This window comes from Lethenteron reissneri, chromosome 45, assembly GCF_015708825.2.
Source record: "Lethenteron reissneri isolate LAM-NWPU_2019-01 chromosome 45, ASM1570882v1, whole genome shotgun sequence".
NCBI classification, from domain to species: domain Eukaryota; kingdom Metazoa; phylum Chordata; class Hyperoartia; order Petromyzontiformes; family Petromyzontidae; genus Lethenteron; species Lethenteron reissneri.
In genome coordinates, this window is record NC_083823.1 from 900,923 (window position 1) to 921,371 (window position 20,449).

Genomic DNA, 20,449 nt, shown 5'->3' on the forward strand with positions numbered 1-20,449 from the left:
CGTCGCACCTGCTCCTTGCCGGCGCCGGGCGTCCGAGATCGCGTGCGCGACCGCCCTCGCGCGGCAATCGCGGCCGGGGACTGTGTCCGTCGCTTGCACCGGCTCTTGTTCGTTTCGGGAGAGCTCGAATGCCGGCGCACGCGCTCTTTGCCAACCGGCGGAGACAGCGACCTCCGCTTGGCCCGCTCCTTGGCCCCGTCGGGCGACTTGCCACGATGCTTGCCGTGCTTGTCCCTACGCGTCGGCCGCCGGCGACTGGGACCAGCGCGAGGCGCGCTCAGCCACGGCGGGCGGAGAGTGCGATTGTCTGCGTGGCGCCCGCTTCCCAGAGCTCAACGAGCGCCGCTTTCTTCCCGTCCCCGGCGACCAATCCTGCGCACGCTCCTTACCGGGCGAGGGCGACGCCCGGCCGCCACGCTCCCGCCCGCTGGCCGACAGCCTGCGCTGCTTTGCCCGGTTCTTGCCGGCGCCGGGCGTCAGGGATCGCCGGCGGCCTCGGTCTTTGCTCGGCGCCAGCGGGGAGTGCGAGCGCCGGTCCCTGCTGCTTTCGGAGGACAAGGAGCGCCGCCTGGTGCGCTCCTTGCCGGTGTCTGGCGACGGGCGCCTGCGCTCTTTGCCCCGCTCGGGCGAGCGTGACGACATCTCCCGCTGCTGCTGCTGCTCGCGGTTGCGGCCCAGGGGCTTGACCGCCCGGGTCAAACCGCTCTTCCTGTGCACCGGCGACGGGGACCGTCGGGATGCGCGGTTGGCCGGTGGGGACGGGGAGTGCTGGGGGCTGGTGGTGGAGGAGTCCGAGTGGTGCCTCCCCTTGTCTCTGCACAGACAGGCCGCGTCACCAGCGTGAGACGTTGCTGCGTACGATCACTCGCGTCAGCGCTCAAAATTAGTGTCAACCTGTATTGGTCAAAGCTGGAGACAAATGTTTCGCACTTTCAGCAAGCGGCTACGAAATGTAATTGCGCAGCTGTGGGATGGACAGGTAAACACCTCTCAGAGTCCATAAATTAGTTCCTGGATTCAGGCACATGCGCTTCTTCGATCCATATTGCGTAACGGGGTAAAATCTGTGCAAATTGGTACAGTTATGACAAATCCTTTAGACAGCCCATTGTCATCCCACTGATGAAGGCCACACGCCATCACCATCATGGAGGCTGCTTGACCAAACTGGGTTGGTTGGTGTAGGGTGGGACCCCGGAGTAGTTCAAATGTAACTCGCCACTGATGTTATCATTGGCCAGGAATTGAACTCGCCAGTTTCGCTAACCAATGCACTTCACCTAATTTGCAATCACGACAGAGCATCACTAGCTTCCTTACAAGCGTCAACGCGCAGGAGCATTTCCGTTACGTTACTCAAACAGCAACTACAGTTGTGGCGGCGGCGGTGGCATCGACACCGACACAGCACGGGCAGCAGTGGCACGGCCCAGCTCGGGCGAGGCCGCCACCCTCACTCTGTGCCCAACGCGATCTCGGACCCCGCGCGGCACACCTCACGCGGTCCTTTCGGTCCTTGTCACGGCCGCGCTCCACGTCCTTGCCCTTGTGCTTGGGCTCCTTGGCGTCACCGCGCGCCGCCTTGCCGTCCCGCATCTCCTTGCGCTCCTTGTTCTTGCCCTCCGCCTCCTTCAGCTTGTCCTTGTGTTTCTTCAGCAGCCGGGCCTCGTTGCTGGGCGGGAGCGGCGAAGGGCTGGGCGTGCGCGGCCCTTTCTTCTTGCCCAGCAGCTTGGGGTATTTCCTGTGAGCGGTGGGGCAGTGAGTGCAAAACGGCAGCGGTTGAGCACAACATGTTTGGCGAAGTCTCACACGAACAGCTCAAGTGCGACTGTCTAACAGAGTCAATGTTACATTCCCATGCATTCCATGCCTACGTCTTATATCATCAGCATCACCTTATTTCTGGAAAGTTTCCCACTCATGTGGGCTCTGCCTTCCTGCTCCACTTTCTACACTCATTCCTGTCCTGGGCCATCATCTCCGAGCCCAATCCACAGTCCTGCACATCCTAGTTCATCACCTGCCTCTCGGTCTCCACCACGGTGCTTCCAGATTAATTATAATCATTTCCTCCGATGTGGCATTCCTCTATTATTACATCTTCAACGCCTACTGTTACCGGGCCACTGTCTTATATCCCTGCGTCATTTGGAAAGAGTCGGGCATTGTACGCTGGCGTCATGATCCAAACTTGTCACACTTGAAAAATTACTTGCAACTTACCCAATTGGAATTACACATTGCAACATCGCCCGCCTATTGTGAAACTACTGCCGACTGTCTAAAATATAGGGTCTTCACGATAGCCTTGTGCTATAACAATGGCACGAACAACAAATGTACTAAATTACTAAAATAAGTTATTCTTACATTATTCAAAGGGGCACCTAATTATACTGCGAACATCTGCACTGAAAACCGACCGCTCAGCGTCGCCGGGTGGAGACGGCGTCCTTGGCCCTTTCTTGTTCTTCTTGTTGGGAGGCTGTGGGGCCGAGGGGGAGCACGGAGAAAGGATCCTCCTCTTCGGGGACTTGCACTTCCTCTTGGGGGATGGCGACCGCTTGCTAACGGCCGGTTCCGGAGACACCTAGCACGACGGAAAAGCGAGAACACAACCGCGACGTGCTACTAATTGGCCGATTGACTTATTGGGCCAAATATCCGGTACAATATTCTTAGGTTTTTTCGGTAAAGTCACGTAGGTAAATTTTTTTATTAATAAAAGTAAAATAAAAATCACGACGTTTCGGAGGCAACACAAGCTTCCGTCTTCAGGTGGAACCGTCACAGCACCTGAAGGCGGAAGCTTGTGTTGCCTCCGAAACGTCGTGATTTTATTTTTATTTTACTTTTATTAATTTAAATTTTTTACCTACGTGACTTTACCGAAAAAACCTAAGAATATGAATCCTTGCAGTCACGAAAGCTTCAAATCTAGAATGTCCAGTACAACACAAGCTCGCATGCAGTTCTTACTCAAGCGACAGGGACAGAGTGAGGTACGCTCTAGATATGTAATGATTCACCCCCACACAGCTCTGGGCCATGATTCCATTCAAGAATCAGTTTGTTTTTCTCGTTTTTGCCATCTCATTTGTATAGTCATGGTCATTTGTACAATTCACGTGTTGAATTTGCGTCGTGAGCAATCTACAATCACATGCTACGCTAGACACAAGTATGAGGAGCGTGCCACGACCAAATCACCCGGAATGGACCCAATCTCGTGAGATCTCGGAAGCTAAGCATGTATGAGCCTTTCAGGTAAAGTCACGTAGGTATAAAATAAAATAAATCACGTTTCGAAAAGAAACAAATTTTCTTGCTGTGGTTTTCCCACCTGATGATGATTGCTTGTGTTGCAATCGAAACGTCGTGATTTATTTTATTTTATACCTTTGTGACTTTACCGAAAGAAACAAAGAGTATGGATCCCTGCAGTCACGAAAACTCCAAATCTAGATTGAATGTATGAGCCTGCACAGTGTTTGGATGAGCAACCATCACGCACAAGACAGGTGTCGTAGGCTGCTGCAGGGCTACGTTGTAAGCAGAGGGAAGTACAGCAAATTATGTCGTCTATTCTGCCCGCTTTCACCAACCCGCAATGACCAGAGTTATTGAAGCAAGGTCAACTAACTCCCACAGCTCACACAGCGTGCTGAGGCGCACGTCCAGGATGCGAATTAACGAAAGCCATGTACACGCACACGGGCAGCGTAAGAATGACTGTATTTGTGTAGGACTGGCCGGCGTGGTTTGTCACCACGGGTGGGGGTGGGGGTGGGGATGGCGCCAGTGTCACCTGCTTCTGGATGACGAGCTCCTCACGCTCCTCCAGCTCGCGCTCCTGTTCCAGCTTTATCAGCTCTAGCTGCAGCTTCTGGCGCTGCAGCTCCAGCGACAGCGCCTGTCCAAAGTCGTAGGCGGCGTCACCGTTGTCCGAGTCTGTGCAGACAAACAAAGCTCCCCTGCAGGCCCATCGTGGCTCCACCACGACCCAGAGACTACGCGGGCTTGATCCTGGTTAGTACTTGGAATCGATCCCAGGTGGGTGTCTAGGGCTTCGGCTGTGAGGTGGCCAGATGGCAGTGCAGCAATTGATTCTTGAATCTATCTGTGCTGCGCTGTAAGTGCTATCCGTATGCATGGTTGGCTTTCTGTGGATAATCGTCTCACTTCCATGAGCCAAACACACCGTGGCATTACAATGCGCACTTATTTCTGTTGTGAATGTACCACCACACAATTGCTTTGTCAGATGGCGTTTGCAAAAGTTTTGTTTAAAATTTGTATTTCTTGTACAGGCACCTGAATAATTTCTTTCATGAATGCAAAAAGACACCATGCTGCCTGCAAGCATTGTCGCTATTTTTTTTTTATAAATTGTTTTGGCTGCACCTTGGGTGCTATATCTTTACCACGCCTCCGTCCGCAGTTGTTGTCCTTTTGCCACAATGGATGGCGGTGTGCAATCCCCACTCTCTCTTCGTCTTGTCCAAACGTGCACTGTTACGCACTCTCAGGTATTTTCTCAATGCCCATTGGTTACGACTCGCAGATGGTAGTGAGGCAGTTGACACCGAGAGGTTCTCTCCATTAAATGCTTCTGCCTGCTCTCCAGTCCACGTCATGCCTTCTCAAAAAACAAACTTGCACGTTGTTAAGGGTGAATGTAATAATAAAAATAATAATTTGGGTGTCAATGATCCTTGTACGACTCAGGTTTGAAGCAGAATAATGGACGAACAAAAGTCTTTCAATAGATCACCAGTAGAATGACTTTGATGACTATGATGATAAGAACATTGGGCGGCTGCAAGTAGTCCCAAAGCATGTACGAAGGCGGGTACCTGTCAAAGAGCAGCCTTTCTTACCCTCACGGGCATGGTCCCAGGCGGGAGGTTCTCCGTCACTCTCAGGGGGCGTGCGTGCCTTGATGATCTTGATGTTGGCCTCCTCCTTGCTCCGGCGCTTCACCTTTGTGGAGTCTCTCTGCGGGCGACAGCCATGGCACCACGCTCGTTCTGCGAAGCCGTCTCTCGCTGCCGCTCTTTCACGCAGCATTGTCCGGAACCAACTCTTCGGACAAAAACCCCCCTTCCGCGTGTCTGGCCGCGCCCTGCGCAAAACCGCTGTCCACAGGACGCAGCAGCGGGTAAGAGAGCGCGCGCCGTGGGAGTTCAGTTTGATGGAGACGGCCTCTGTGCCAGCCTCAGAGGGGACGGCCCCCCTATTTCTCCGCGCATCTCCTGCACCGACAGGCGGCGGACGAGGCGTGGCAGGATCAAACCGCATGGCGAGCGCTCACCCTGCCAGGGGAGGGTGAAGCTTCCTGCCTGCGAGACGTCGGCTCTGCCTCCAAGTCCTGCCGCTTGTTCTTCATGCGCTCACGCAGATCGGTGGTCACGCGGTCGGGGGACCTGCGGGGACAACGCGAGGGGGCATCCCTCAAGTCAGGACCTCATTTTTTGTAAAAGTTGTCTCAGACATTGTGGAAACAACTTTCCTGTCTGACACATGAGAGAAAAGTAGCCTCTGCAAGTCAAGAGACACCACAGCTGTTGTTTCAGATGTACAAAAACTTAGCCCTCACAAGATATAGGGTACCTCAATAGACATGCATAATTAATTCATAAGCATCGACTTGATTTTATTTTGTTGGTGTCTTGTGCGTTCACAAGTGGAAATAAAGAGGCAGAACAGTTGGTTAATAAATAGGCACGTAGCAGGGCACTGATTGCTTAAAATGTATTATTACTTTCATGATACATGCATCTAATCAAGCATGAAAGAACAGATGACACTGAATGAATCTCGAGACCCAGTGGTGAGCAACAACGCGCCGACCTTGGCAACTGGGCGCAAATGGAGGCCAGGAAAAGCAGTCCAGGAGGCAACAGCAGCCCTCAGACATGCTGACATTGTGGGTCATGTTCAGCAAGGGAGAGGAGGCCTTGGGCTAACTAGCCGTGCTGCTTGGAGTAAGGCCACTGCACCAGAGCGGCGGAAGATGGTAGTGCAGGAAGTACGCCATCAGGAGGAGGCTGCAAGGTGGGCCAAGGCAGTCTCTCTTGCCAAACAAGGACAGTGGACTCGATGGGACAGTGTGGAGAAGAGGAAGATCAGCTGGAAGGATCTGTGGGCCACGGAAGCGAGGCGGTTGAGCTTCTCCATCAGAGCAACATATGACATCCTTCCAACACCAGTTAATCTTCACCAATGGTATGGTGAAGATCCGGACTGTGCCCTCTGTTCCATGCCAGCCAACCTCAGGCACATTCTCACAGGGTGTAAAACAAGCCTCACCCAAGGACGCTACACTTGGCGTCACAACCAAGTCCTTAAAAACCTTGCGTCCGCCCTGGAGGACAAGCGAGCTGCCACCAACTCCCTACCACCCCCAGCAGCATCACACCCCTTACGGACGACCTTTGTCCGCGAAGGGGCTAAACCACCGAAGAGCGGCTCTACACCAATAGAGCGAGACCAGCTGCGCTTGGCTCGCGACTGGAAAATGCTAGCTGACATTGGCCGGCAACTTGTGTTTCCTCCGGAGATCACAACCACCACCCTAAGACCTGACGTGGTGCTCTGGTCCCGTTCGCTCAAGAAGGTCTTCATCATTGAGCTCACAGTACCCTGGGAGGACTCAGTAGATGAGGCTTATGAGCGAAAACATCTGCGCTATGCCGATCTAGCTGCCGAAGCACGGCATCATGGCTGGAACACAGAAGTCCGACCAGTGGAGGTGGGCTGCAGAGGTTTTGTGGCAACATCTACAACCAGACTGCTTAGAGACCTGGGAATTAAGGGCCAGAGCCAGCGTTCGGCAATCAAAGCTGTATCGGAGGCGGCAGAAGGCAGCAGTCAGTGGCTCTGGATGAAGAGGAAAGACCCCAGCTGGGCCCCAAAGTGAGAGGGCCAGGAGGTATGCAGTCAACAATGCTTGACTCAGGGAGGAGGACGCCCCTGCCATGCATAGTCCCATGGGATGTTGGCTACCAACAACAAGGCAACTCCTATGACTAATTGGGAATGGGACGCAAGCGTAGGATTGATCACCCTGTCGCTGGCCGCCTTTGAGGAGGGTGTATAGTATGAAAGGCCGAAACACCCTAGGAACCAAAGGGTCACTACTGACGATGCGCTCCCCAAATTTCACCAGGCTCACTGTTCATGAACTCTTGGAAGTGCTTGCACAAAGGATAGTAACATCTCATCCTGTGTTCTTTGGAATCTGACTTATGCAAATGCTAGGCAAAATTTACGTCGAGAATATTTGAGCGGACAGACCTTTTTAAACTAAATAAAAAAGAGAAATAATCCCAATGAAAAAGCAAAAATGAGACAATATGAGCAATGACTCTTCAATTGCATTGTGATTTGTAATTGTAACAATTTACTAAATCCCTGGGGAATTATCACATGCCAATTAATGAAATTTGTTTTGGGGTTGGATTTTATTGGTGTGAGCCTGTATGTGTGTGTTTTGTACAGTGCCTTGTGATCTCCGGATGAAAGGCACTTTAGGAATGTAAATTATTATGAATCAACCAAACTTTATAAAACATCATGCCTCCCCATGGCGTGTGGCACCTGCGATTGCTTCCGCGGTAGTTCTTGCTTCGTGGGAGCGGATGGCTGAATCTGCAGCTGTTGCCATAGTTGCAGCGCCCCTTCATCCAGTTGCGGCAAATCTGCACAAGGGGATACAACAATCATCAGCGCGCAAAACAATTAAAATCTTACAGCAGTGAAACCAGGTGAGGAAATGCACGGTGCATTGAGGGGGCAGAGGGTTTTGCGTGGCAGGGTCAGCAGAACTCAGTCACTCTTTGCCACTGCCGTACCAAGTTGCCAGAGTTGTTCATTCATAATAAAAGTAAATTTGAGTAAGATCGCGTAAATATAAATGTCGTTAACCCACCACCACCCGACACGGCCAATCAGTAAGGTTTGTCACGTAAACAAAATGTGGCAATTAGTTACTATTTCAGCACACCGCTATGTTGGAGAGTAAACCAACAATATTCACAATTTGAGTACGACATTTCGCTGATAATTACAACCAGGTTCATCGGGCGAATTGTGCCGTGTTAAGAGTTGTTCATGGTGAGAACTTCTGGAGACTCGCACCTCAGTTGTCTTGGACTGCACGGGGGTGACCGTAGTGCTGGCGGTGCCTCCGCCAGTGCCGGCGCCGCCGCCTCCTCCTCCTCCTCCGCCCCCACCAGGGCCCAGTCGCTCAAAGACGCTGGGCCGGCGCAGCGCGTTTTCCGACACAGTCTTGGAGCTCTCCACCGTCACCGTGCGCCGAACCTTCGACATGGCCGTCCCGCAAGCAGTGGCGGCGGCGCGAACCTCGCGCCCCACGCGAGAACCACGCGCCTTGCCCCTCGGCTTCTGGCAGTGCAGACCACGCGGCAGTGGAAGCAGCGAAAGCGGTCCAAGTCAACATTCGCGTCTTCCTTAGTGCCATGATACACTTTAGAAATGTATGGCAATTGTTGCCGGTGATAGTCAGAAAAGTTGAACCGTAAAACTTCGCACTGCTCATTATATAAATTTGATAGTGGTATATCTGCATTTCACCAACTCTCAAAATAAATGAATGGCTAAATCACGAAACTGAAGTTGCATCTTTGTGTGTATATGAATTATCAATAGTTGGTTTGCAGGCCGTTGTCTCCTGCAAAAAAAAAAAACATTTTAAATGCCTAAAATATGTAAAAATCTAATTGTTACCCTTCATTTTGGGCAACCGACATGGCAACTTCAAATCAGATCACATGACAACTGGAGGTTGTATGGTCTGTAGACCAATCATTGCTCATCAAACACCTTTAAACAATTTCATAGACTAAAAAGAACTCCTACTATCTTGCCAGAATGGCTCATAGTAAATGCATTGCCAGTGAGAACTCCCAGATACACATATGAAGTTGTCCTTTATTGGCATTCATACCATGATCGTTTCCTACTATCAACCAGAATCAGGCTTGCCCACGTTCTATCGCCTATAACGTCACATTCCATGGTAAGAAAATTACGTGGTCTTCTGATGCTGGGGATTGTATATTTGCGAGCGTTTAGGCAAAGACTTACATCGATTTTGAACTACAGCTGGCCATGCCCGACGAATTTGAAAATGCTGGTTTTCGTATTCTTTGTTAAAACTAAATATATTTAATATTTGGCCAACTGCCGGTTCAAAATGTTCTTTAAATTTACATTAATGACATGGTTTTCACAAACAATAGCGAACAGTTATCACAGACATTGTTTTGCGCACCAGCGAGGGAGTTGACGGGGGGGGGGGGAACCTTGTAAAGTAGTGCGTGAGGGTGACCGTGACCAGGGAGCTAATGGAGAGGGGGTAAGCGAGATACGAGTGGGCAGTGGCACAAAACTCCTCAAGTGCAATTCGCCCAAGTCATATAAAACAGTAGAAGATACGTGGGGGGGGGGAACAAAGATAACTTCGCGTGTTTTATGCAGAGGCAACTCCGGGAGCGAGGAGGGAGCTGGAGAGATGGGATGGCAAGCGAGGGAAGGAGAGAGGCGAGATCAGGGGGAGAGAAAACCCCAAGGCAGACCGGAGTTGGAGCGACCGGACGTGCTAATGGGAGCAAAGCAATCAGGGGAGCGAAGATGCCAGGGGGGGGCCAGACTCCCGGGTGGGGGGGTGGGGGAGGGATACGCGGGGCGCCCCAGGAGCACCAGGGAGGCGCACGGGGCTGGGGACACCAGGGACTCCAAAGGAACACGTGCCCACCGGAAGCCGGGCTCTCACAGCAGGGCCTCCCCTTCGCTTACACGGGACCCGCGCAGGGAAGGCTGAGGAGGAGGAGCGGGAGGACACGAGCTGAGCGGCGTGGCAATGCGTGGCCGAGCCCGGAGCTTGGGCACCTAGCGTCCCCCGCGTCCACGGCCCGTGTTGCGGCCCGCGCCTCAAGGCAACACCGCAGGCTGTGCGGCCTAGGTCGTGCACCCGTCGCGAGCGCCGTGCATCCGTTCGGGGAGCGGCCGCGCTGCGTCCCGACGCGCGGGCCCGTCGCGCCACGCGGTACCGGCCGCGTCCGCGTGAAGCGAAGCTGATGCGGCCGAGACGAGGTCACGAACCATCGACGGGGGTCGCCTCCTCTACCCTGCGCCTGGCGCCATCATTGCGGGGACCGCCCACTTCCGGCGGTGGAGCAGACTGCGCGGTGACGTCACGCGGTGGCGTCAGACGGTGACGTCATCACGGTGGCGTCAGGCGGTGACGTCATCGCGTCAAATGCCAGTCTGTTTGAAATCGGGTTCGCTTTGCGTGACCGGTAACCGCAGAGCTTGAAATAACACGGTGGTTTCGTGTCTTCTTGGTTCTTTCGGTAAAGTCACGTAGAAGGGAAGTAATAAAATAATAAAAATAAAATAATTCTCACGACGTTTCGGCTACAACGCAAGCAGCCGTCTTCAGGTGAAGAATGAGACACTGCCAAGCTAGGAGCTTATATATACGCTGCGTTGGAGGTAAGCTCCTAGCTTGGCAGTGTCTCATTCTTCACCTGAAGACGGCTGCTTGCATTGTAGCCGAAACGTCGTGAGAATTATTTTATTTTATTATGTTTTATTTTTATTTTATTACTTCCCTTCTACGTGACTTTTCCGAAAGAACCAAGAAGATGAATCCCTGCAGTCACGAAAGCTTTAAATCGAAAGATTGTTTCGTGCTGTGGTTGTCCCACCTGATGACGGACGCTTGTGTTGCGCCCGAAACGTCGTGATTTATTACTTTATTTATATCATTATTTCTACCATGTTATTATTTATTTTTATTATTTATTTTTCCCTACGTGACTTTACCGAAAAAACCTAACAGTATGAATCCTTGCAGTCACGAAAGCTTCAAATCTAGAAAAAACGGTTACCGATTTAGCCAACGTGGTGTGATGAGTAATCGTTAGCGCAGTGGACTTTGCACACAGCGTTGGTGTACGGTGTTTTTTCTGCAATATTTTGCTGTCTTTTCTTGGATTTTCTGTTTGCACTTAGTCACATATTCACTTTAAGATGTTTTTTGTTCATGTTTTTGTTTGTTGCGGTTGCACCCGATTCAAGAGCTGAATGGCTCACAGGGCTATACCTAATACATGAACTTGAACTTGAACAGAGGCCGCCGGTTCAGTCCCACTTCCCGGCGCGGCAATTAAAACAATCGCGCAAGTTTCGATCGTCGAGCAGCGAATTGATCTCATGGTTGATCATGATGACGTTGGAAGCAGTCTCATCTACTTTGTAAACAACAACAAAACCCCACATCTAACGTGAACAAGTAGCGAGAGTTGAATGAGAAGCGGTCTTTGCGTGCTCCCTCCACGGGAGCGTGCTGGTAACGTGGTGGTAACGTGGTGGTAACGTGCTGGTAACGTGCTGGTAACGGACGATGGCACGCCGCGACTTGCACGTGGTGGAGTTTGGCTGGCACACACCACCCACACACACCCCACACACCCCACACACCACCCACACACACCACACACACCCCACACACCCCACACACCACCCACACACACCACACACACCACACACACACACACACCACACACACCACACACACACACCACACACACCACACACACACCACACACACCACCCACACACACACCACACACACACACACCACACACACCACACACACACACCACACACACACCACACACACACACCCACACACACACCCACACACACCACCCACACACACTACCCACACACACCCACACACCACACACACACCACACACCCCACACACCACACACACCACCCACACACACCACACACACCACACACACCACACACACACACACACACACACCACACACACCACACACACACCACACACACACCCACACACACCACACACACCACACACACACCACACACACCACACACACACACACACACACACCACACACACACCACACACACCACACACACCACCACACACACACACACACACCACCCACACACACCACACACCACCCACACACCCACACACACCACCCACACCACCCACACACACACCACACACCCACACACCCACACACACCACCACACACACCACACACACCACCACACCACACACACACACCACACACACCACCACACACACACCACACACACCACACACACACACACACACCACACACACCACACACACCACACACACCACACACACACACACCACACACCACACCACACACACACCACACACACACACACCCACACACACCACACACACCCACACACACCACACCACACACACCACACCCACACACACACACACACCACACACACACACACCACACACACACCACACACACACACACACCACACACACACACCCCACACACCACACACCCACACACACCACACACACACACACACACACCACACACCCACACACCACACACCCCACACACCACACACCCACACACACACACACCACACACACACACCACACACCACACACACCACACACACACACCACACACACACCACACACACCACCACACACACCACACACACCCACACACACACCACACACACCACACACACCACCCACACACACACCACACACACCACCACACACACCACACACCACACCACACACACACCACACACACACACACACACACACCACACACCACACACACCACCACACACACACACACCACACACACACCACACACCACACACACCACACACCACACACACACCCACACCACCACACACCATACCACCCACACACACACCACCCCACACACACCACACACACACCACACCACCCACACACACCACACACACCACACACACCACCACACTTTCTTCCGAGCTCGCTCGATCTTCGCAGCACAGCGAGCTACAAGCTCACCGCGTGAACCCGACGGGGGTGCGGTGGGGGGGGGGACGCGTTGTCGCGGCTTATTTGCTCAGAATCGGAATATTTACTTGCACTCGAGGAATCCGATGAGCTATAAAGCTATTTTTTCGCAGATGTCCAGTATTTCATGGAGTCGCCCAGCAGCTGCGCATGTGCGACCGAGAGAGTTGAGAGGGCCTGGGGGGTGAGTTGACGACTGTTCGTTGCTGGGGGGCTGGATCGGCCACTGAACGGCATGGAGAGTTCGTCTATCCCAGTTTACGAACGGGGAGGTTATCAGCTATAATCCCAAAAATACACCTGGGGCATATCGGTTGCGAAGCACTGCTCTATCCCATTCAGATGAAACATTAGTCAACACTTGCTGTACTGCTAAGTGCATTGTACATGCAACGTGGTGTGCACATGGCGTGCATGCAAGATGTGTGTTTTTCTGCTGTTTGTGATCACACCCCTGTGTATAGTATTGTAGAATATATTATTTTGCCATTTTTTCAACAATGCCATTCCGATTGTGCTATCGGTGTCATGTGGCTTCACGAATAACACTGTGGAACAAAACTATTGTTGTTCCTGGGTAGTAAATGTGATTTCCTAATTGCTTATGCCTCAAAAGTACAGAAAATGGCTATTATACCCCACAAACTTTGCTTTTGTGACCAGGACAGTGATATTTCGAAATGTGCCTATTTTCAATAAGAAAACGTGTGCATTTGTGTCTTTCGTCCTGGTCACAAAAGAAAAGTGTGTGGGAAGTAATAGCCATTTCTATACTTTTAACGCATGAGCAATTAAAAAATAACAGTACCCAGCAACAAACATTGTGTGACGTAGTGTAATCTATTCGGGAGTCTTGCATAGCAGTGTGACCCTCTGGTCCTAGCGCCCAATCGAGGACAGCACTTTCCCACTCGCTGTGGATACGAGAGTTACAGAGCTGTATGACTATACTGCATAGCCAAACGAAGTGCAAAACCAAATTCGACGGTGACCAGACTTAGACCATCATCTGGCTACACTTGAGAACCCAGTTTAATCACAGGAAGATTCCTGTGTTCGAACCCAGGATTTCAGCAGTGCCGGTTTCAGCATTCTGCCCTGAGAGCCACACGACGTCTGTGTGACTACATCTACTTGTTTACAACTTGTACACTTTGTTCTGTTGTATGTTTTTTCTCATAATTTACAGAAAATGCTGAATAAAAAAATCATTGTTTTATGTTATTTCGTAGCAAATGATCATGTGCCGATAGTAAAATGCCCTGCCTCAAATGAGCATGGGTCACACTTAATGCGCATGAAGGGTTTAATGAGAAAACGAATCCACGTTACTGTTAAAGTACAACCGCAGGAGGCTCACATTTGGTACTGCGCAGTACAACGTCACATTCAATTTGCTGGGGACTGATGGATAGTACAGATATGTGAAAATGCCAGACATGAGAAAAGAGACTGTGGACAAACTGCTCAAAACATGGGGAAATAGACATCAGTGAATCTACGCAAGATTAATGTTACATTGTTGTACAGCTTGTGAAGTGGCCGGATTAGGGGACATCCGTAGAGAATGACAGCCGATGAATTAATGGCCTCTGAGAGGACATCCGCCGTGCAGATCTGTGCAATGAAACAAGTTCGTGAGCAGGTGCCAGGCGCATTGTCGCATGGCGGATTCATAAGAAGATGCGACGTCTTGGGACGACCTTCATCCAGCAGTGGATTGGCCATGGTCCGAGAGCAAGTTCTGTAAAGGTGGCTGCATGAATGGCGCTCATTATTATTTTGCTCCTGCTGCTCCTTCGGATGCCAACACAAGCCCTATTGTGCCCCGAATTCACAACACGGCAGAATTTTATTGAGCAATTGGGATTGCAATCAAGCACGCCCACTTTATAAAGCTTGCTCTTTACCCTGTGCCAAGAGCATAGGCAGGTTAGTGAGTGTGTGTAGGTGGTTGACTGAGTGTGTATGTGAGTAGGTGAGTTAGTGTGTCTTTGTAAGTAGGTAAGTGAGTGTGTTGTCAGTAGGTGAGAGAGTGTGTAAGTAGGTAGTAAGTGAGTGAGTGTGTATGTGTAGTGATATACTCAGAGACACTAGGAATAGGAGGCACTCTATTTAGTATAGCCTTCACAGGGTTCAAGGAGTAACTCCACTTCAGTCAAGACAACTAACAGACTGCTTGACTGACAACGCCGAGAAGGTGAAGATGGTGACGAAGACTCCAGCAGCCCGATGTGATTCCACTCCAAACAACAGCCCCGAACCTTCGCTCGGGGTCCCCTTTTATCCTCCCGGCGTGACCTGCTGACAGACAGGGCTGCTGCAACAGAAGATCCCTTTCCCTGCCAGCAACCCACGCTATGCTCCATAGTGACCCATTCCATGTCACTACATATGTAAGCAGGTGAGTGAGTGAGTTTGTGGGGGGCGGTAGTGTAACAATTATTTGAACCTGTCCTGGGCCTCCCCTAAGTCGACTCAGCCTCAAATGAGTACCTGGCGTGGTGTGTAAACATCGCCACTAGTGAGACAAAGGCAAAGGCAGTCGAGCGTGCTGCTGGCCACCCACCCCCTTGTGTGCCATTTTGGCCTTCATAGGTGCTCCCTAACAGGTAGGTGTGTGTGTAGCTAAGTGAGTGAGTGTATGAATAGGTAAGTAGATGTGTGAGTCGTACTCAGATGGTAAATGTTGTGGATTTATTCTCTTAACACACCGGTGTGCTGTACTAGTAACGAATTGGCATGTTTTCTTTACGTGGCAAACCTTAAGAAGTGGCTGTGTCGGGTGGTGGCGGGTTTAACGACACATTTATATTTACACGATTTAACCCCAAAAAACCCTTATATTATGGATTATATTGGTCGCGAAATCCTATGTGTTGACAGGTGAGTGAGAGTGTGTGTAGGTAGGTAGGTAGGTTTAGATTCTTTCTACCCATTTGAGGACTCGGTCAACCAGACTGACTGTTTAGCCTCAATAGTACTGTTGTGTTCAACTACCACAGTACAGCTCGCAGTACAGTACTGTACCCCTCTCTGCTTCTTCCCTCGCACTGTACGACTTTGGAATTCCCTTCCATCATCTCTGTTCCCAAGCTGTTACATCCTTGTTCATTTCAATACATGTGTAATGATGACTTGGACACACTTGTCTTGAGATGGTTTCTTTATTCAGAGGCCACGTGCTCAGACTTGGACAGGCGGAGACCCCACTGCAACAGCCCCGAGTCTTCCTTATATGCTCAGTGTGTGTCAGTGTGTGTGTCAGTTGTGTGTGTCAGTATGTGTCAGTGTGTGTGTCAGTGTGCGCTGTGTGTCAGTGTGCGCTGTGTGTGGGGGACAGGGGGGTGTCGCTCCGCGGCTGTGGCACCACAAGGGGCTCCCAATGAGAAGGTTGCGAGTTGTCATCCTGCGTGGGAGTTAAATCAGCCAGTCACCTCACTGGGATTGGGGGCCGTCCATAAATGACGTCACGCGATTTTGGACGATTTTTGACCCCCCCCCCCCCCGTCGTCACACAGCGTCACAAAAAGTCAGACACCCCCTCAAATATGACGTCACAAAGCTCTGCTCCCACCCCCTAAAAAAAACATGCTTCAAATCGCTTTAAACTATTGTCTTTGTAGTGCGTATTTAATGTGGCGCTGCACTCTGATGTTGTAGGAGAAAACATGTATTAAAACGTCTATTTAGTTACGTGTTGTCTATATTTATTTAGAGTTGCGCATTTTGATGTGACGTCACATTTATCAACCCCCCCCCTCGTCACACATCGTCACAAATGTCTGACCCCCCCCCCCCTTTAGGTGCGTGACGTCATTTATGGACGGCCCCTTGATAGTCTGGAAGAATCAACCAGTAGTTTATTCCTCTTAGGTTTTTTCCGTAAAGTCACGTAGGTAAAAAATAAAATAAATAAGCTCCCCCCCCTCCTCCCCCTTAACTTGTATTTAAGAACTTGTATCTCGGAATCTTTGCGTTACTTGATACAGCAAATCTATCTGTGACGGTCCCACCTGATGACGGAGACTTGTGCTGCCTCCGAAACGTCGTGATTTATTATTATTTTATTATTTCATTATATTTATGTTATTAATTTTATTAATTTTAATTTTATTTTCTACCTACGTGACTTTACCGAAAAACCTAAGAGTATGAATCCTTGCAGTCACGAAAGCTTCAAACCCAGTAGTTTATTCTGTGGATAGACGCGCCACCGCCATGGGAATGTGGAGCACTGGCTCAGGGCTGTAGATAAATGAGGACCACTTCAAGGCTCGTTTAAGCAGGAAATCACTTTGACGACAGCAGGTAAATCAGCTGAAGTGATTGGGAACTTCTGCAGGCTCATTGGGATGCTGTTTTTCATTATTCACCATCACTCTAACCTCCTCTTGCTCACCTGTGTATCAATGCAATCATGTGCCGCCTACAATAATTACCATACATGTAACTCGCTTGCTGTTTTCCAGTTGTGACTCTCCAACGATTAGTTTTTCGCTCTGCAACTTGTTATCCTTAACCGTTGTTTTGAATGCAGAAAGTTGTTCAAATCTCTCCATCGCTTGCTATTATAACCCGTTGTCAGCTCATGAAATTATTTGTGTTCATGCCTTGATCTCTCCAATCCAATGTTTTGTCTTCAAATGTTCCTGTGAATTGGCTTGGTGAGAGAAAGCTCAGTTATTTTCTTGCCCCGACTCCTGTTTTCATTCGCATTTGTGCGACTTTCTGCACGCAAGGTCATTGGAACTACTTTAGTGCCATATTTTAACAAGTTTTTGAAAAATATTTTAAAAATATTTTTAAAAGTTTTTTTAAAATATTTTTTAAAATATTTTTTTTTAATATTTTTTACAGCGTTTTCTTATTGAAGCCTGAGGGTTTTGGAAAACTGTTTCATTTTACCGTTCCCACTGCATGAAACGCCTGTGCATGGCCTCCAACCAGCCTGGACATCTCACGGCTGCGTTTCTCAATAAGCCCTCAAGCGTGACCCGAAGAATCCTAGCGGGTGACGTCACCCGCCCGAGTTCCCTCCCCCTCCTCCCTTATGACGTCACCCCTGCGGCATCCAAAGCGAGGCGGCCCCTCCCCCCCCCACAACCCCCGCCCCGCCCCTCGCTTAATCCCCCCCCCCCCCCCCCGTGGAACCCCCGGCCCCTCGACCAAAGCAGCCAATGTATTTCATAGACCGGATCGGAGTGCCGCGCTGGGGAGTCGCGGTCACGTGTCGCCCCGGCACCGGCCAACGGTAGGCAAGGCAACAGCGGTCACATGGTGCGAGTGCGGCGGGGTTGGGGGGGGGGTGCAGGGGGAGGGGCTCGCGGAGGTGGGGCTTGTGTGGAAGTGGGGGGGGCTCGGGGGGGGGGCATGGGGGGGCTCCAGGGGGAGGGGCTTGCGTATGCGCAGTGGGAAATGTAATCCCGGCATTTTGCGCGCAGAGCGAGGCAGCCTGGGGCCGCTTTTGTCCGAGAGGGCGATAAAGAGTCGTGCTTGTTCGTAATTTGTATTTTTATTAGAACTTAGATTTCTCGGGTTGCGACGACGCAGTCGTTTTTCTCGTCTTTGACGCTATCGGCTGGTGTTTTTTTCTGAATTTAATAAGGCTCGGCAGTATTTTTAATTTATTTGTGAAGGCTCCTCGTTCGCCGTCGCGCGCGGTTATATTATTTATATTCGGCTACGTTAGCGCCGCTGCGAGAGCGACATGGCGGACAGCGACAAGCTGGCTGAGAACCACCGCATCAAGAGCTTTAAAAACAAAGGTCGCGATGCCGAGGTGAGCCTCCCGTGAATATTTAACACCCGATTGTCACTATTTATAATCGTTGTGTCAATGTACATCTTCTAGTTGGAATTGCGTTGGAGAAATAAAACCCCGGCCTTCTGAAGCCTGCGGCCTACGCCCTCGCATTAATAAGGCTTCGTCACAGCCGCCACCGCCTCCGTCGATTACATTTCAACGCCTCGACTTGCCATCAAGCGCCGCTCTTGTGAGCTGTGCCTCGTGTGCGGCTCGTGTGCGGCTCGTGTGGCGTTTCATTTGCCGCGGGGTTCTCGGGCGAGGGGTGGCTGTGGGACCCCCCGTGCCGGGCCGGCTGCCGGGCCGGGCGAGGCGTCAGGCAAAGCCGAGGAGGAGGAGGAGGCGCCTCTCCTTGACTGCGACTGCTGCGCACACTTTTACCGAAGCCCGTGGCGCTCGAAAAACTCGTTGATTAAACCATTTTTTGGTAGCTTTAACGGCGACAATCGTCTGTTGGCGGTGGCCGTGCGGATGTTTGCGTGCTGGTGGTGTTTATCGGCGTCTTTAGTGGGCTGGGTGCCGGCGTGCTCCGAGGTTTTTTCACGATGGGGGCCGCCGGGCTGAGGGAGGCGTTTCCGGGCCATTTCTTCGCTCGCGAAATAAACATCTTTATATGTATATATATGTGTGTGTGTATAACGGCGATTGTATTGGTAAGACTAATTGTGAACAGTTGTGGTAGCCTTTTATTTTTCGTTCACGCTTACCCTTGTATCGCCTTGTTTTTGCATGAGGCTGGGGTTCAGGCGAATTAGTCACGAGCCCAGCCCGGTGATTGCACATTGGGGAATGGTTGGTGTTAAGAATCGCAATACACGGCTACCAATCTAAAACTACAGATGTATAAATAGTTTTTATTTAGAGCTGGACATGTATTAAACACATTTAAAGCCTGTTATGTGAATATCGGTATGCTTAAGGATAGCTGCGCTGCTGACCTTAAACTAGTTTATCAAAGGATTAAATTTAGAGTTGGTGGTGGTAATAATATATATAAACCTAGCTCGAGCTTTCCTTAAAATGTAATTATGGCCGAGGCTATACAATTTTTTATGAGTAGGTTTAGGGCTGGTCATATCTAACACGCTCAAGCCGGTCATTGCAATATGTTAATGATGTGGGTTGTTATTTCTCTGACCCAGGATATAGTTGTAACTGGTCGTACCTATAACATACACAATGCTGTCATTCGAATACGATTAAGGCAAGCTAAAACCTTAGCCATGTATAGTAATTTCCATAAATGTTCAGTAGTTTGGATAAGCCCGATCATATTTTCACTTGTATAGCTATGGTTTTTTTCTCACCTACGTGAGTTTACCGAAAGAACCAAAGAGTAAGGAAACATACCACAACATAATCAAGTTTAGTCATGATTCTAGAGTCGGTTGAGACTAATCCAATTTGGTAGTTAAATTAAATCGTTGGGAATGGTCATACAAAGTCCCACGTTTCTCACTGGAATATGGCTCTTATTAAGGCAATTGTTTTTAGTGAATTACGTTTTAGGGCTAAAGCTAGCTTTAACCATAACCCACTAATCTACGCATCTGAATACAGTATTTCATATTTAGGATCGCCAAAATGCCAACCTATTACCTCATAGTAATGACTCATGGGTAGCCAAAGCCACACAACTGGACAGAACACATGCATTAGTGTCACGGTCAAGGCGAGTTACAACCCTTAACCCAATACAGTATTATAATTCC

The 20,449-nt window shown here is 50.4% G+C and overlaps 2 protein-coding genes across 7 annotated transcripts in view; one reads left to right on the forward strand and one right to left on the reverse strand.

Annotated features, from left to right (window-relative positions):
* Positions 1 to 76: 76 nt before the first annotated feature.
* On the reverse strand, positions 77 to 10,199 carry LOC133353969 (zinc finger CCCH domain-containing protein 13-like). 3 transcript variants are annotated; one of them, XM_061570517.1, is made up of 9 exons: positions 10,129 to 10,199; positions 8,143 to 8,409; positions 7,603 to 7,703; positions 5,315 to 5,426; positions 4,881 to 4,998; positions 3,809 to 3,951; positions 2,424 to 2,590; positions 1,496 to 1,741; positions 77 to 814 (listed from the first exon to the last, which is right to left on the reverse strand). In XM_061570517.1, the coding sequence occupies exons 1-9, from the start codon at positions 10,129 to 10,131 to the stop codon at positions 235 to 237; spliced, it is 1,737 nt and encodes a 578-aa protein (XP_061426501.1). In that variant the 5' UTR covers positions 10,132 to 10,199; the 3' UTR covers positions 77 to 234. The 3 variants fall into 3 exon arrangements, with proteins under 3 accessions (XP_061426501.1, XP_061426500.1, XP_061426502.1); XM_061570516.1 differs by having other exon boundaries at positions 4,857 to 4,998; XM_061570518.1 differs by having other exon boundaries at positions 4,857 to 4,998; positions 9,823 to 10,189.
* Positions 10,200 to 18,347: 8,148 nt separating this feature from the next.
* KPNA3 (karyopherin subunit alpha 3) overlaps positions 18,348 to 20,449 on the forward strand; it is a 28,354-nt gene continuing 26,252 nt past the window's right edge. For 2 of the 4 annotated variants that reach the window (XM_061570444.1, XM_061570443.1), the window contains exon 1: positions 18,348 to 18,713. In XM_061570444.1, coding sequence (XP_061426428.1) covers positions 18,642 to 18,713 — 72 coding nt within the window. In that variant the 5' untranslated portion in view covers positions 18,348 to 18,641. The remainder of the gene's footprint in view (positions 18,714 to 20,449) is intronic. The other 2 variants (XM_061570446.1, XM_061570445.1) reach the window with 1 other exon arrangement.